General features: G+C 44.6%; 2 protein-coding genes across 2 annotated transcripts; one reads left to right on the top strand and one right to left on the bottom strand.

Moving 5' to 3' along the window:
* Nucleotides 1-953: 953 nt before the first annotated feature.
* On the bottom strand, nt 954-2,784 carry LOC112912446 (pleckstrin homology domain-containing family G member 3-like). Its single transcript, XM_072746440.1, has one exon. The coding sequence runs from the start codon at nt 2,767-2,769 to the stop codon at nt 1,591-1,593; it is 1,179 nt and encodes a 392-aa protein (XP_072602541.1). The 5' UTR covers nt 2,770-2,784; the 3' UTR covers nt 954-1,590.
* A 4,918-nt stretch (nt 2,785-7,702) lies between these two features.
* On the top strand, nt 7,703-11,552 carry LOC140597600 (zinc finger X-linked protein ZXDB). Its single transcript, XM_072746442.1, has one exon. It carries the CDS (start codon nt 7,777-7,779, stop codon nt 10,195-10,197), a length of 2,421 nt encoding a protein of 806 aa, XP_072602543.1. The 5' UTR covers nt 7,703-7,776; the 3' UTR covers nt 10,198-11,552.
* The last annotated feature ends 1,887 nt before the right edge of the window (nt 11,553-13,439 follow it).

The following is a 13,439-nucleotide window of genomic DNA, read 5'->3' as shown; positions in this document are numbered from 1 at the left end:
AAGACAACCTAATGAATGGGAGAAGATATTTGCAAATGACTTATCTGGTAAGGGGTTAGTATCAAGAATATACAAAGAAGGGATCCCTGGGTGGCGCAGCGGTTTGGCGCCTGCCTTTGGCCCAGGGCGCGATCCTGGAGACCGGGGATCGAATCCCACGTCGGGCTCCCGGTGCATGGAGCCTGCTTATCCCTCTGCCTGTGTCTCTGCCTCTGTCTCTCTCTCTGTGACTATCATAAATAAATAAAACTAAAAGAAAAAAAAAAAGAATTTATACAACTCAACACCAAAAAATCAAATAATCCAATTAAAAATGGGCAGAACACATAAACAGACACTTCTCTAAAGAAGATATCCAGATGGGAAATAGACACATGAAAGGATGCTCAACATCACTGTGGAAAATGGTATGAGGGATTATCTCAAAGTTAAAAATATAACTACCCCATGATCCAGCAATCACACTGCTGGGCACTTATCCCAAGAATACTAAAACACTAATTCAAAGGGATACTTGCACCCTTATGTTTATAGCAACATTTATTTACAATAGGCAAATTATGGAAGCAGCCCAAGTGTCCTTCAAATGATGAATGGATAAAAAAGATGTGATATATATGTATATATATCACATCATATAATATACATATGAATTATTCAGCCATGAAAAATAATGAAATCTTGCCATTTGTAACAACATGGATGGAGCTAGAGCGTATAATGATAAGTGAAATAAGTCATATGATTTCACTCGTATGTAGAATTTAAGAAACAAAACAAAGGAGCAAAGGGGAAAAAAACGGACAGAGAGAAGAGAGAGAGAGAGAGAGAGAGAGAGAGAGAGAGACTAATCAAGAAACACACTTTAATCACAGAGAACAAACTGATGATTACCAGTGGGAAGGTAGTATGGGGACGGGTTAAGTGATGGGGATTAAGGAGTGCACTTGTCTTTTTTTTTTTTTTTTTTTTTGGTTGGTCAGCAGCGGTTATTGCACCATTGGCAAATAATGAAATGTATATACATTAGCGACAACCACAGAGTCAGCAAGACAATCTACAAAAGTACCTGAACCAAGTCCATTACATTCTTCACAGGAGAGGAATCAACAACGGAAGAACACACACTCAGGAACACGTGTGCACACAAATACACCACAGAATGGAAAGCAATAAATTATGGGTCTTGCTCCTGCCTGGATCCTAAGAAAAGGCGCAATTAAAGAGCAAAGCCTCCCCAGGCCACCTTCCCCCGTCTCCTCAGCCTGGCAGTGGTCAGCCCAGCACTGGAGGCCTGAGCATGGCTTGCTCTCACCAGGAAGAGGAGAGCTTAAATATCTGGCTTCTTACCAGAGAAGAACTATATATGAGGGAAGTGCCCACACTGGCCTCGGTGGGAAGAAGGGCCTGCAGAAGTCGCCATGAGCCCAGGGAAGCGCCAGGGCATTCCCAGCAGGTGAAGACACTTGCTGAGTACCCCAGAGCATCCTCTCAGGGGCTCACGTGGGCAGGGTGAGCGCAGGCTTGTGGGCAAGCACTCCAAGGTTCCTCAGAGTTCCCCTGCCACACGGCTCCTCCCAAGACTCAGAGTCATCCTATGGAGTTCAAGGCCTGGAACTTCTCCCTCAGGTTTCTCACTCTGCCCTGCTGGCCTGGGTCCGCTGGGTCCCTGGGACCCTCTTCCTTTGGCCAGTACTCCGGGCTCCTGGAAACTCCAGTCTCCTGGAAATCCAGGCCCTGTCTCATTGTGGCTGCTGGTGAGCTTGGTCCCTGCCCACTGCGCTCCTCCAGCCCCGCAGCGGGGCAGGGCAGGGGCCCCTTCTCCATGACGATCACCCGCTGGTTGTTCTCCAGGGTGAGGTCTGCTGTGACATACAGGGCTTCCTCTTCAACCGGCCTGCTTTGGGGCAGCATCCCGGGCAGCTGGGGCTGGGCGGCCTCTGGGCCCGCCTGGCCCCTCCTGGCGCCCACACTGCAGCAGCGGCCCACCCTGCCCGCCGGAGGGGGCTCCACCATGTTCTCGGGCCCCGAGCGGCTCCAGTTGACGGGCGGGCCGCGGGGCCGGCTGCCCTCAGCCTGGAAGGCCTCGTCGTGGGAGGCGTACTTGGAGCAGAGCTCTCGGACATCGGGCCAGCTGAAGGTCTCAGTGTCAAAGGGGCTGAGGGGGCTCCGAGAGGAGGGCCGGGGCCCCGGTGAGCTGGCCTTCGGGCTGGCAGCAGTGGGGCTGAAGGGGAAATGCCGAGGCGAGCCGGGCTTGGGCGGGCTGTGCTCCTGGGCCGCCGTCTGCTGGTGGCTGAGGAGGGACAGCACCGGCTTTCTCCTACCTGTGCCGCCCGAGGGTGCTCCAGCCTCCTCCTGCAGGGAGGGAACGGTGGGAGCCACCTTTCCCCACTGTAGGGGCGGCCTGGCCATCACAGATTTGCTTTTGATCCGGAGGCTGTACTGGCGGGCCAGCTGGTAGACCTTATTCTTGACTCGCTCACTCACGTGGCCATCCATGACATGGGAGAGCTGTACGATGCGGGGGTGCAGCGGGGCCACCAGCTCCCCCTGGACCCCACTGCTCAGCTCCTTGACCAGCTCCTTCAGCTCCCGGGCCAGGTGGGCCGGGCTGGGCCGCTCCGTCGGGGAGGCACTCTCAGGGGAAGCAGTGGCTGACTCCTCAGTGATGGCCCCCAGCTCCTGCTCCTCCAGGATGAAGAGCGGCTTGAAAGAGAGTGGTCCAGTTTCATACTTCTGCATGTGGATGTCCAATTTTCCCAGCACCATTTATTGAAGAGACTGTCTTTCTTCCAATGGATAGTCTTTCCTCCTTTATCGAATATTAGATGACCATACATTTCAGGGTCCACTTCTGGGTTCTCTATTCTGTTCCATTGATCTATGTGTCTGTTTTTGGGAGTGCACTTGTCTTAATGAGCAATGGGTAATGTATGGAATTGTTGAATCACTATATTTTACAGCTAAAACTAATATAACACCGTATCAAACTTTAAAAGTTTCACATTTCACATTTGTATCTCACCATTACCACAGTGGCAGTTATGAGAGCTGGACCAGGCAGCAGGACCAAACAGCATTTACAGGACAAACTCCCTGTTCATACACAAGTCCTCATGTACAAGGTCTGAGGGTGCCTGCAATAAGAAGCCAATTCAGTCATCTGTGTGAAAAGAAAGGTGTGGGCTGATTTGTTTTGTGTGGTTTCTGAGCCCAAGAGGTGAATATGCTTAATACACTGGTAATACTAGGAAGACAGTATAAGAGTACAAGAATGAGAAATTTTTACAATATTTTCCTCCTGACTAGTGGTATCTTATTCTATTAAATATAGGCCCACAGAAAGAAAAAGGTTTTGTTTTGTTTTGTTTTAGTGAAAATGTCTCTTCTCAATATAAGTTACAAGCCAATTGCTACAGAATGGACCGCTTGCCACTTATGAATGGCAAAAATATGTGCCATTTTCTCCCAACAACTTTTGTCCACTTTAGAGCCTAAAACCGGTTGAGATAAGTATAAAGAAACCACACACATTTCCAAAAATGGTAACTATATATGCTTTGTAAGTATAACAAAGGAATCTTATGCCCTGCTCCTCCATGGCTGGGGCTCTGCTGGGCATGATTTTAAATGAAATCCAAGCATCTTTTCTTCCTGTTTAGTTAGGTGTGGCTGCCAGGAATGCAGAGTAGCATTTAGGGTATAAAGTACTCTATTCTCAAGGACAACACTATAGTGAGAGAGACAATCTCACCATATGCCAAGGATCTCCTTGCAGGTGGAGCAGACAAGCCCTGGGTAGGACTAGAATGCAGGGCTCACAGGCTCTCTGCCCTAGCCTCATGATAACCCTTTGTGCCAGAGCCTGGGTTTTGCAGCAAAACTCAGTTCAGGCCAGGGAACCTTAGGTCCACCAAGAATCCTAAGTAGTCTATTAAGGCTTCTGCAGTGGCCAGTCCTACTTCTTTAATCATTAATTTACCAGAGAAATAACAGGATGATACTATTCCTTGGGTGAGCTAACAATAACCCTGGCAGGTAGGGTGTCTGCTATTCATGCACACTAAGAATAGAAGTGAATCCCTTAAACTGATAAAGTACACGAAGCCAATTATTAATGTAGTGCTTCTCCACTCTAAATTCACCCTTCAAAACATGCTTTCTGATAATAGACAAAATTTTTAGGTGTCTCTCCTTCAAAGTGACACAATGTTCTATTTTCTCAGTAGAAGACACTGGAGGGAGATTGAAGGAAATGCCTCCCCTCTTATTTCCGGTTCTTAGAGGCATGGGTATGAGGATATTCTCAGTGCTCTGCCCCAGGCAGGAGACGAGAACAACTGTCCTCATTGAATGTGCAATCCTGGTGTGGCCTGGCGATCAGCTTTCTATGACTTTCTTCATAGAGACATCCTGTGCTCTAAACCACCTGCCCACTGATTCTCTCTGCTTACTTTCTCTACTGCTCCCCACTCTGCCCCCCTTACCTTCTGTCCAACAACAGGTTTATCCTCTCTAGTTCTCCCAGTGCTACAGCCCTCCCAACACCAAGGCCCTTCTGATTCTACATGCAGGACATTTTTAGCTCCAGGCCTCTAACTCCACCAGCATCCCTATTCCTACTACATGCCCAAACACAATGCCACTAGTTGTGGCTTGTCCACATTGATGTGTTCCATAGGGTTGTGTCCTGCTTACCCTGTAACTGTAGACCAGCTCTGGTTCTGAAAACCAGCTCTAGTTCCCACAAACCAGCAAATTTATCTGCCATCCAACAGTATCTCCTATACTTTCTCCAATGAGGTGTGAATTCCAGCCTTGGAGAAGGGATTCCCCACTCCAAATTGGTCTATCCTTGAGTACTCTCTCTCAGCCCCAGAATACATAGTGATTTATGATACATGTGTTGCTGTAAATAATTTGGAAAAGAGCAGACTTTTCAAACGTGGTTCACTGAGACAATCAGATATCCAAAGGCAGGGGTGGGTGGGGAATAGAAACCTACTCAACACCATACAAAAGCATCACTTGTGGGGGGATTAACACATAACTGTGAAAGACAAAACCATGACTATTTTAGAAGACAATATAGAGGATATGTTCACAGCCCCAAGGAAGGGACAGACTTCTTAAACAGATAAGCACTAATAATAAAGAAAAGAATGATAATTTGACTGTATAACATCTGTTCACAAAGCATAGCATAAAGAAAGTGAAAATGCAAGCAGCAGAGCAAGGGAATATTTTGGCCAAACATATAATCGAAGGACTAGTATTTAAAATACATAAAGAACTCAATAAATGAGTAAGTGAAGACGGAAAATAGAAGAATGGCTGACAGAGTTAAACTTGAACAGTTCTTTCACAGGAGAGAAAATCCAAAGGCTCATAAACATAAGAATATGCCAAAGCTGAACGGTAATAGTAAAAAAAAAAAAAGAAAAAAAGGAAAAAAAAGTTTTGGCAATCTTACATGTAGGTGAAGATGTCTAGCAGCAAAAACTCTATGCTACTTGTGAAATGGTAAATTGGCACCACTACTACAGAAACCAATTTGGCGTCATCTAGAAAAGCTGAAGATATTCATACCCTATAGCCAAGTGAATGTGGTTTTGGAGGTATACCCAAGAGACTTTTACACATGTGTTCCATGGGAAATTTCCAGGAATGTTTACTGCAACATTGTTCATAGTAGTTAAAAACTAGAAACAAACAAACAAACAAACAAATCTAGAAACAACTCTAGTGTCCATCCACTGTAGAACTGTATAATTATATCATAATCACTTCACTAAAACTATACACTGGAATGCTAGTCAACATTGGGGATAAAGGATTTACAACTATCTTGAACAACTTGGATGAGTCTATCAAATCACATGTATTACATGATACGGTGTGAGAGAAACAAGCGATCAAAGGAAGCATGCAATTCAATTTATATAACTTAGTATAAACTATATTATTTAGGAATGTGTACAAAAAATGGTAAAGCTATAAAGAAAGCACTGAAATGATTATCGCAATGTCGGGATAATAACTTTATCTATAAGGAAGGGCACGGGTTGTGATTGAGAGGAATACTGTCTGTATCCAGGAAAGCTGGCAATGGTCTGTTTCTTGATCTTGATCCTAGATACATGGGTGTTTGGTTGTTTTCCTTGTTTTATTTTGTTTGTTTTGTTTTTGTTTTAAGGATTTTATTTATTCATTTGAGTGAGAAATGGTGAGAGTGCACATGAGCAGGACAGAGGGGCAGAGAGTGAGACAGAAGCAGTCTCCCAGTTGAGCAAGGAGCCTTTTTCAAAAATGACTTTATTAGGTTTTTATTTTTATAAGTTATCTAAATCTGGCAGATATGTTTTATGCACTCCTCTATATCTCAGATTTAAAAAATGGCTTCCTTTAAAAATGTAACAGAAGGAAAATATGTGAAGTAAAAATTTTGACGAGGTTTCAAATGTTAGGGATAATAAAATTGTTCTTCCTATCAAGAGATCAGCAAGTGTCCATTATCATTAAAAAGGGGGAAGTGGGGATTATTTAAACTATATGTATCCAATAATTTAGTCATCACTCTAAGCCTTTCCCTTGCTAGATATTTCACCATTTATTGATATCATTTCCCAAATCACAGATGACAGACAAGTCGGAAAATCATCCTCATCATTAATACAATCAGTAAGGCATCACAGGCCAAATCCATTACAATGAGATTGGGCCACCACGCTGAAATGCAAGCAGGTACACCAGGACTATTGAACATGGTCATATGTGCATTTTTCTCAGTAGAGTCCATCACAGTGACTTAGGGTTTAATCTTACCACGTTTAACTGGTACTCTGTCCAGAGACCTCCATGTGCTGGAGAATCTATCATTAACTGAGGAATGTTCTGAGGAATGCTGTGGGATTGGACATGAGATTTACCATGATGTAATGGCAAAGAGTTGGTTTAGGTTGGGCACTGTCTTGGAAGGACCCAGGAGTGGGTTGGGTTTTCCAGGATTCAGTATAAATTGTTTCATCTTCCAAGCTTTGCACTTCTAGGCTGAACAGTGGCAATCTGTTTTGGCCTCACCTCTTACTCATTCTAATTTCTGCATCAGCAAGCCAAAAAAACGAACTGTAAGACAAATTTTCCTGAGGACCTTTTTCAAGACAGTTCTGGATATGGAAGCTATCCAGAAAAAAAAAAATAAATAAATAAATAAAAAAGAAAAGGACATCATTTTCATTAGCATTTGCTAGCATTATGGTACTTTGATGTTGACACAAAGTGTTATTGTTCCAGGAATTTTCTCTCACTGGATTGATAAATCCAGCCAGCCAGCCAGGCAGCCAACCAGCAAACAATTTTTTTAAAAGCACCATACTTAGCACTGGGAGGGAGTGGGAGTGTTTATTTTGGTATATATAATGACACAGAGATTTAAGTTGCATTTAGCAGATAGATTGCTAGGTTAAATGTACCGAATGAACTTTCATTTCCCCACCATCTGGGAAGACATCCTTGATTTCCTACAAATACTGGATGTAGAACTTACTTGTGCATACGAGGCTCTGCCTCTGGGCTTTCTATTCTGTTCCAGAGATCCAGTACCAGAATATTTAAATCACTGTGTCGTTAAACACGTTTTAATATCTGATAGGGCCAGTTTCTGCGCATTGCACATTTTTTTTTTTTCCTTTCAGGAACGTGTTCGGGCCCGCGGCAGGGGGCGGGGTCGCGCCTCCTCCGCGGCTCTGGTTCCAGCCGAGCCTCACCGCCTCGGAGATGGAAAGCCCAAGGCTGCTCCCGCCTCGAGGGACACGACAGAGCGGTGGTGCTGGCAGCCCCGCGGGCGGCAGCCGGTTCCACGGCGGCCCTGACCCGCGGGCTGGCCAGGTCCCCGCGCGCCGCCTCCTGCTGCTCCGGGGCCCCCAAGATGGCGGGTCCGGGAGGCGGCGCGAGGAGGCCCGCGCGGCCTCACGGGGCCCGGGCCTGAGCCCGTTGGCGCCCAGGTCGGATTATGCTAGTGGCGGCGACAGCGATGACTTCTTCCTGGTGCTGCTGGACCCGGTGGGTGGCGATGTGGAGACCGCGGGCGATGGCCAGGCCGCAGGGCCTGTATGGAGGGAGGAGGCCGAGTCGGTCCCACAGCTGCAGCAGGGTGAGAGTGGCGCGAATCCCGCGGGCCGCCAGGCGCTAGGCCCCCGCTGCCTGTCTGCAGTCCCCGCCCCAGCCCCGGCCCAGAACCCGATCCCCGCCCCAAGTCTGGCACCCGCCGCGGCCTTCACGGGCACCGTCACCATTCACAACCAAAACCTACTCTTGCGCTTCGAGAACGGTGTCCTCACCCTGGCCACACCCCCGCCGCCAGCCTGGGAGCCTGAGGTCGCGCCTGCCCCTCAGCCTGGGGGTCTGATGGCTCCGCAAGCGGGGGTCCCGCACGCCGCGCAGCCCAACGACTGCCCTGAGCTGCCGCCCGACCTCCTGCTGGCCGAGCCGGCTGAACCGGCGCCGGCCCCAGCGCCTGAGGAGGAGGCAGAGGGCCGGGCCGCAGCCGAGAGTCCCCGCAGGCCGCTGGGCCCGGGCCCGGGCGTGGTGCTGTACCTGTGTCCCGAGGCGCAGTGCGGACAGACCTTTGCCAAGAAGCACCAGCTGAAGGTGCACCTGCTGACTCACAGCAGCAGCCAGGGCCAACGGCCCTTCAAGTGCCCCCTGGGCGGCTGTGGATGGACTTTCACCACCTCCTACAAGCTCAAGAGGCACCTGCAGTCGCACGACAAACTGCGGCCCTTTGGTTGCCCTGCGGAGGGCTGTGGCAAGAGCTTCACCACGGTGTATAACCTCAAGGCGCACATGAAGGGCCATGAGCAGGAGAACTCGTTCAAATGCGAGGTGTGCGAGGAGAGCTTCCCCACTCAGGCCAAACTCAGCGCCCACCAGCGCAGCCATTTCGAACCTGAGAGGCCATACCAGTGCGCATTTTCCGGCTGCAAGAAGACGTTTATCACAGTGAGTGCCCTGTTTTCCCATAACCGTGCCCATTTCAGGGAACAGGAACTCTTTTCCTGCTCTTTTCCAGGCTGTAGCAAACAGTACGACAAGGCTTGTCGCCTGAAAATTCACCTGCGGAGCCACACAGGTGAGAGACCTTTCCTTTGTGACTTTGACGGCTGTGGCTGGAACTTCACCAGCATGTCCAAACTCTTGAGGCACAAAAGGAAGCACGAGGATGACCGGAGGTTCATGTGCCCTGTGGAAGGCTGTGGGAAATCTTTCACAAGGGCTGAGCATCTGAAAGGCCACAGCATAACCCACCTGGGCACAAAGCCTTTTGTGTGCCCTGTGGAAGGCTGCTGTGCCAGGTTCTCTGCTCGCAGTAGTCTCTACATTCACTCCAAGAAACACTTGCAGGACGTGGACACCTGGAAAAGCCGCTGCCCAGTCTCTACTTGTAATAAGCTCTTCACATCCAAGCACAGCATGAAGACCCACTTGGCCAAAAGGCACAACCTTGGCCAGGATCTCTTAGCTCAGCTAGAAGCTGCAAATTCTCTTACGCCCAGCAGTGAACTTACCAGCCAGGGACAGAATGACCTCAGTGATGCAGAACTAGTATCTCTCTCCTCTGATGTGCCTGGCAGTAGCTCCGCTGCAGTGCTGGACACAGCATTGGCAAACTCTGGAATCTTGACTATTGATGTGGCTTCTGTGAGTTCAACTCTGGCAGGGAGCCTCCCTGCTAATAATAATAATAATTCATTAGGGCAGGCTGTGGACCCTCGGGCCTTGATGGCCATCAGTGACCTTCCTCAGAGTCTGGATACCTCTCTCTTTTTTGGAACGACAGCCTCTGGTTTTCAGCAGAGTCCCTTAGATATGGATGATGTCTCAAGTCTAAGTGTGGGGCCATTGGTATCTCTGGGCTCTTTGGCTATGAAAAACTCGAGTCAAGAGCCCCAGGCTTTGACCCCCAGCAGTAAGCTTACAGTGGACACAGATGCTCTGACTCCTTCAAGCACCCTTTGTGAAAACAGTGTCTCAGAACTACTGACGCCAACCAAAGCAGAATGGAATGTACATCCTGACTCTGACTTCTTTGGACAGGAGGAAGAGACCCAGTTTGGATTCTCCAGTGCAGCAGGAAACCATGGTTCTCAGAAAGAAACAGATCTTATCACGGTGACTGGCAGCTCATTTTTGGTATGAACTAACTATTAATTCCTTGCCACGTGGCTTATTCTTGTGAATTACACTCCATTTTAAGGATATTCTGGACTAAATGTTTAAATCCAGTAGTCATTTCTTATAGGTTTGAAAAAGAACAAAGCCCTGGGCTACAAGTCTGGAGATTTAAATTATGATCTTCACTCTGGAACTGTCGAGTTGTGTGACCTTGACTCTGGAACTGTCGAGTTGTGTGACCCTGAGCAAGTCACTTAATCTATCTGAGCCTTAATTTCCTTATTTATAAAATGAGGTGGTTTGAATTGATTGTTTCTAAGGTCTTTTTAACTCTGTATTTAATGATTTTGTGTTCTTTCTTGAAAATTTTAGGAAATCTTACCATGATTTACTATTGCATGTGCTTCTAATGTAATGAAAATGCATTGAGAGTTAATGATCAGAGATTGTGGAAATGGTGTTTAACTTTAAAATTTTAATGGAAATTTTACAGAATGTTAAATATTCCTAAAATTTCATGATAGATCTTTAAGAAAGAAAACTAAAAATATGGTTTAGTTCTATTTACCTCCTTATTCTTCTTGCTTTTTTTCCCAATGGAAGGCTGTATTTGGAAAATGCCAGAGCTTTGATATGATAAAAACCCAGAAATAGTTTTATTGTGGTGTTGGATAAGTGGCCTTAAATAAGTCATGTAGGTATCATCAGTAGGCTTCAGTTCCGTAGCTGTAAAATGGTCATTATAATGTACACATACCTGGTGCATCATAGACTTATTTTTCTATCCCAGGAGTTAGTTTTTTTTTGGGAGAATGTTATGGGTTTTGGCATGTTTTAGCGACTCTTTATCTTCTTTCCTACCCCTCTAATTCCTTCCTCAAAGAGGAGAAATTAGCATATTTCACTATGACATTTATGCAGGCAATAAACATTTATGAAGTTTAAGTAGTGGGAAGGGAATCTCTTTCTTCCACAAAGAAGAAGGATTTTTCTCCATACATTTCTTGTGTAACATTGGCCACAAGTCTCTTAGTCTGAATTATATAGTATATAGTATATTTGCTCTGCATTCAAAGCTGGCCCGTAGAGTGAATATATAGAGCCTGTGATTCCAAGATAATCTGGGAATGGATCAGGGTGAAATTTTCTCCCTCTGTGTCTCAGAGAACTCATTGCTTGCCTTCTCCCTGAGTTGGAATGAGAGGTTTCATTTGCATTTTTAGTAAATATTGTCTGTCTTACTTGAGTATAGCATTTTAGAGTTGATGTAGCACTTTCACAACTTATATTTGAGCCTCACAATATTGTGAGATAGTTGTGGCAGAGTTTTAACTATAACTTATATGGAAAATTAAAATTTACCTAAGTCACATTATAAATGAATTTTATATTTATTATACACATATTTATTTATTTACTTATTTATTTATTTACTTCAACGCCCATTTTATTCTTCTGAGTTTCAGGATCACTTTTGTTTATAACCACTTGTCTTGTTCCATTGTAATTGATGTCTCTTCCCTTCTTCAGGCTCTGTTCTCTCTCCAGACTATTCTCTAACATCTGCATACCAGTTTCTGTCATGATTTTTTCCTTTTAAATTTTAATTAGGTCATTTTCATGGTAACCATCTCTCAGCCATTCCCTTCATGGCCCATTTTTCAGTCACAGTATTTACTGCAAGTCTGAGTATGCATTACGAAATTATTTTCTGGATTTAGATGTCAATGTGTTTCTATATAAATCAAATGATAATGGGGATTTTTTTGTTGGGTTTCCATGAGACATGTTCTTTTACTTTTCTAAATTTTGTCACCATGTTGTTCTGCTAGCAAACACTATTTGTTGCTCTGAAACATTCTACCCCAGTGCTGCTTGCATGTAGATGTTTGTGGATGACAATTAGAGCACTTTTGCAGGCGCTTTATTATTTGCCACTTTGAAATGCAACTGTGCTATCTGTTTTTTAAATTGGTTGTGCTCATTCAGTGAAAAAGCAAGTATATACATAAATTTGTAATTCAAAGAAGTGGTCAGAGTATGATTGTTTCTAACTATTTAACAGTTATCCCTCAGCACTTTGGAGAGATTTTAAGCCCATTTTAGAAATGTGTTGTCATTAGTTAAGTCCCCTTAAATAGACTTTTCCTCTTTTCCTACAGATAGGAATATAGAGGTCTGAGGTAAACATGTAAGTTATAGGCACCTGTTAAGATATATAACCATAGGGGATCCCTCGGTGGCTCAGCAGTTTAGTGCCTGCCTGCCTTTGGCCGAGGGCATGATCCTGGAGTCCCAGGATCCGAGGCCAGCATCGGGCTCCCTGCATGGACCTGGTTCTCCTTCTGCCTATGTCTCTGCCTCTCTCTCTCTCTCTCTCTCTGTGTGTGTGTGTGTGTGTCTCATGAATAAATAAATTTTAAAAAATTAAATAATTTTTAAGAATATTTTAGATAATAATAATTAAGAATATTTTATTTTTTTACCATAAGAATATTTTAAAATTATTTCACTTTGTTTCTTTAATCCCCCAATCCTCTTTCTTTCCTTTAAAAACTATTATATTCTGTGGAATTTTCAATGGACAAATATTACATTCCTTGAAGATAAAAAATCTTGTAGTTGTTTTTGGGCTCACACAGTTTCTTTCAATCTATTTGTTCAAAAGATTTCTTTTTTCAGTACCATTTTCCCAGTAAGATGGTGGAAATGGCATAATGTTACAGTCAGAAGTGTAACTGCAAACATAATGGCTACATTTCTGTTCGTGTTGGCATAAAAATGCCATTTAAAAAATAATGGAACATGATTCAGTGTTATCCCATTTGCCTTACATACCTCTAAGTCTTTGGTTTCAATTTTGCCAATTGAAAACGCTGTATCAAAATGCTTTGCAGAAAGATTTGCATCCAGGGAACTCTGTTGAACATGTTCATCATAAGCTAAAATATGTTAAGCTTGACATTTTTATCATTTCATTATAGTATTACATAATTGAAAGTCTAGCAGAAGTAAAACTTGATAGAATATGGGGATCACTTTTCTTTGTGGATTAAATCTTCATATTACCATCCAGGAAAAATAAGAGAAGACTTGGTATAATAGGGTATTCATGACTACTCTTTGATTCCAGATAAAACATTGATTAACCCCCTTTTTGGGAATACTCATAATCCTTTAGTAATTATTGATACCAAACAGATCCACTTGATATTCTTTTAAGGACTTTATTTATTTATTTGAGAGAGAGCGAGAATGAGAGAGAG

This window comes from Vulpes vulpes, unplaced genomic scaffold, assembly GCF_048418805.1.
Source record: "Vulpes vulpes isolate BD-2025 unplaced genomic scaffold, VulVul3 u000000848, whole genome shotgun sequence".
In the NCBI taxonomy this organism is placed as follows: domain Eukaryota; kingdom Metazoa; phylum Chordata; class Mammalia; order Carnivora; family Canidae; genus Vulpes; species Vulpes vulpes.
Note: the sequence above shows the minus strand (reverse complement) of the source record. Positions and strands in the feature narration are given on the sequence as shown.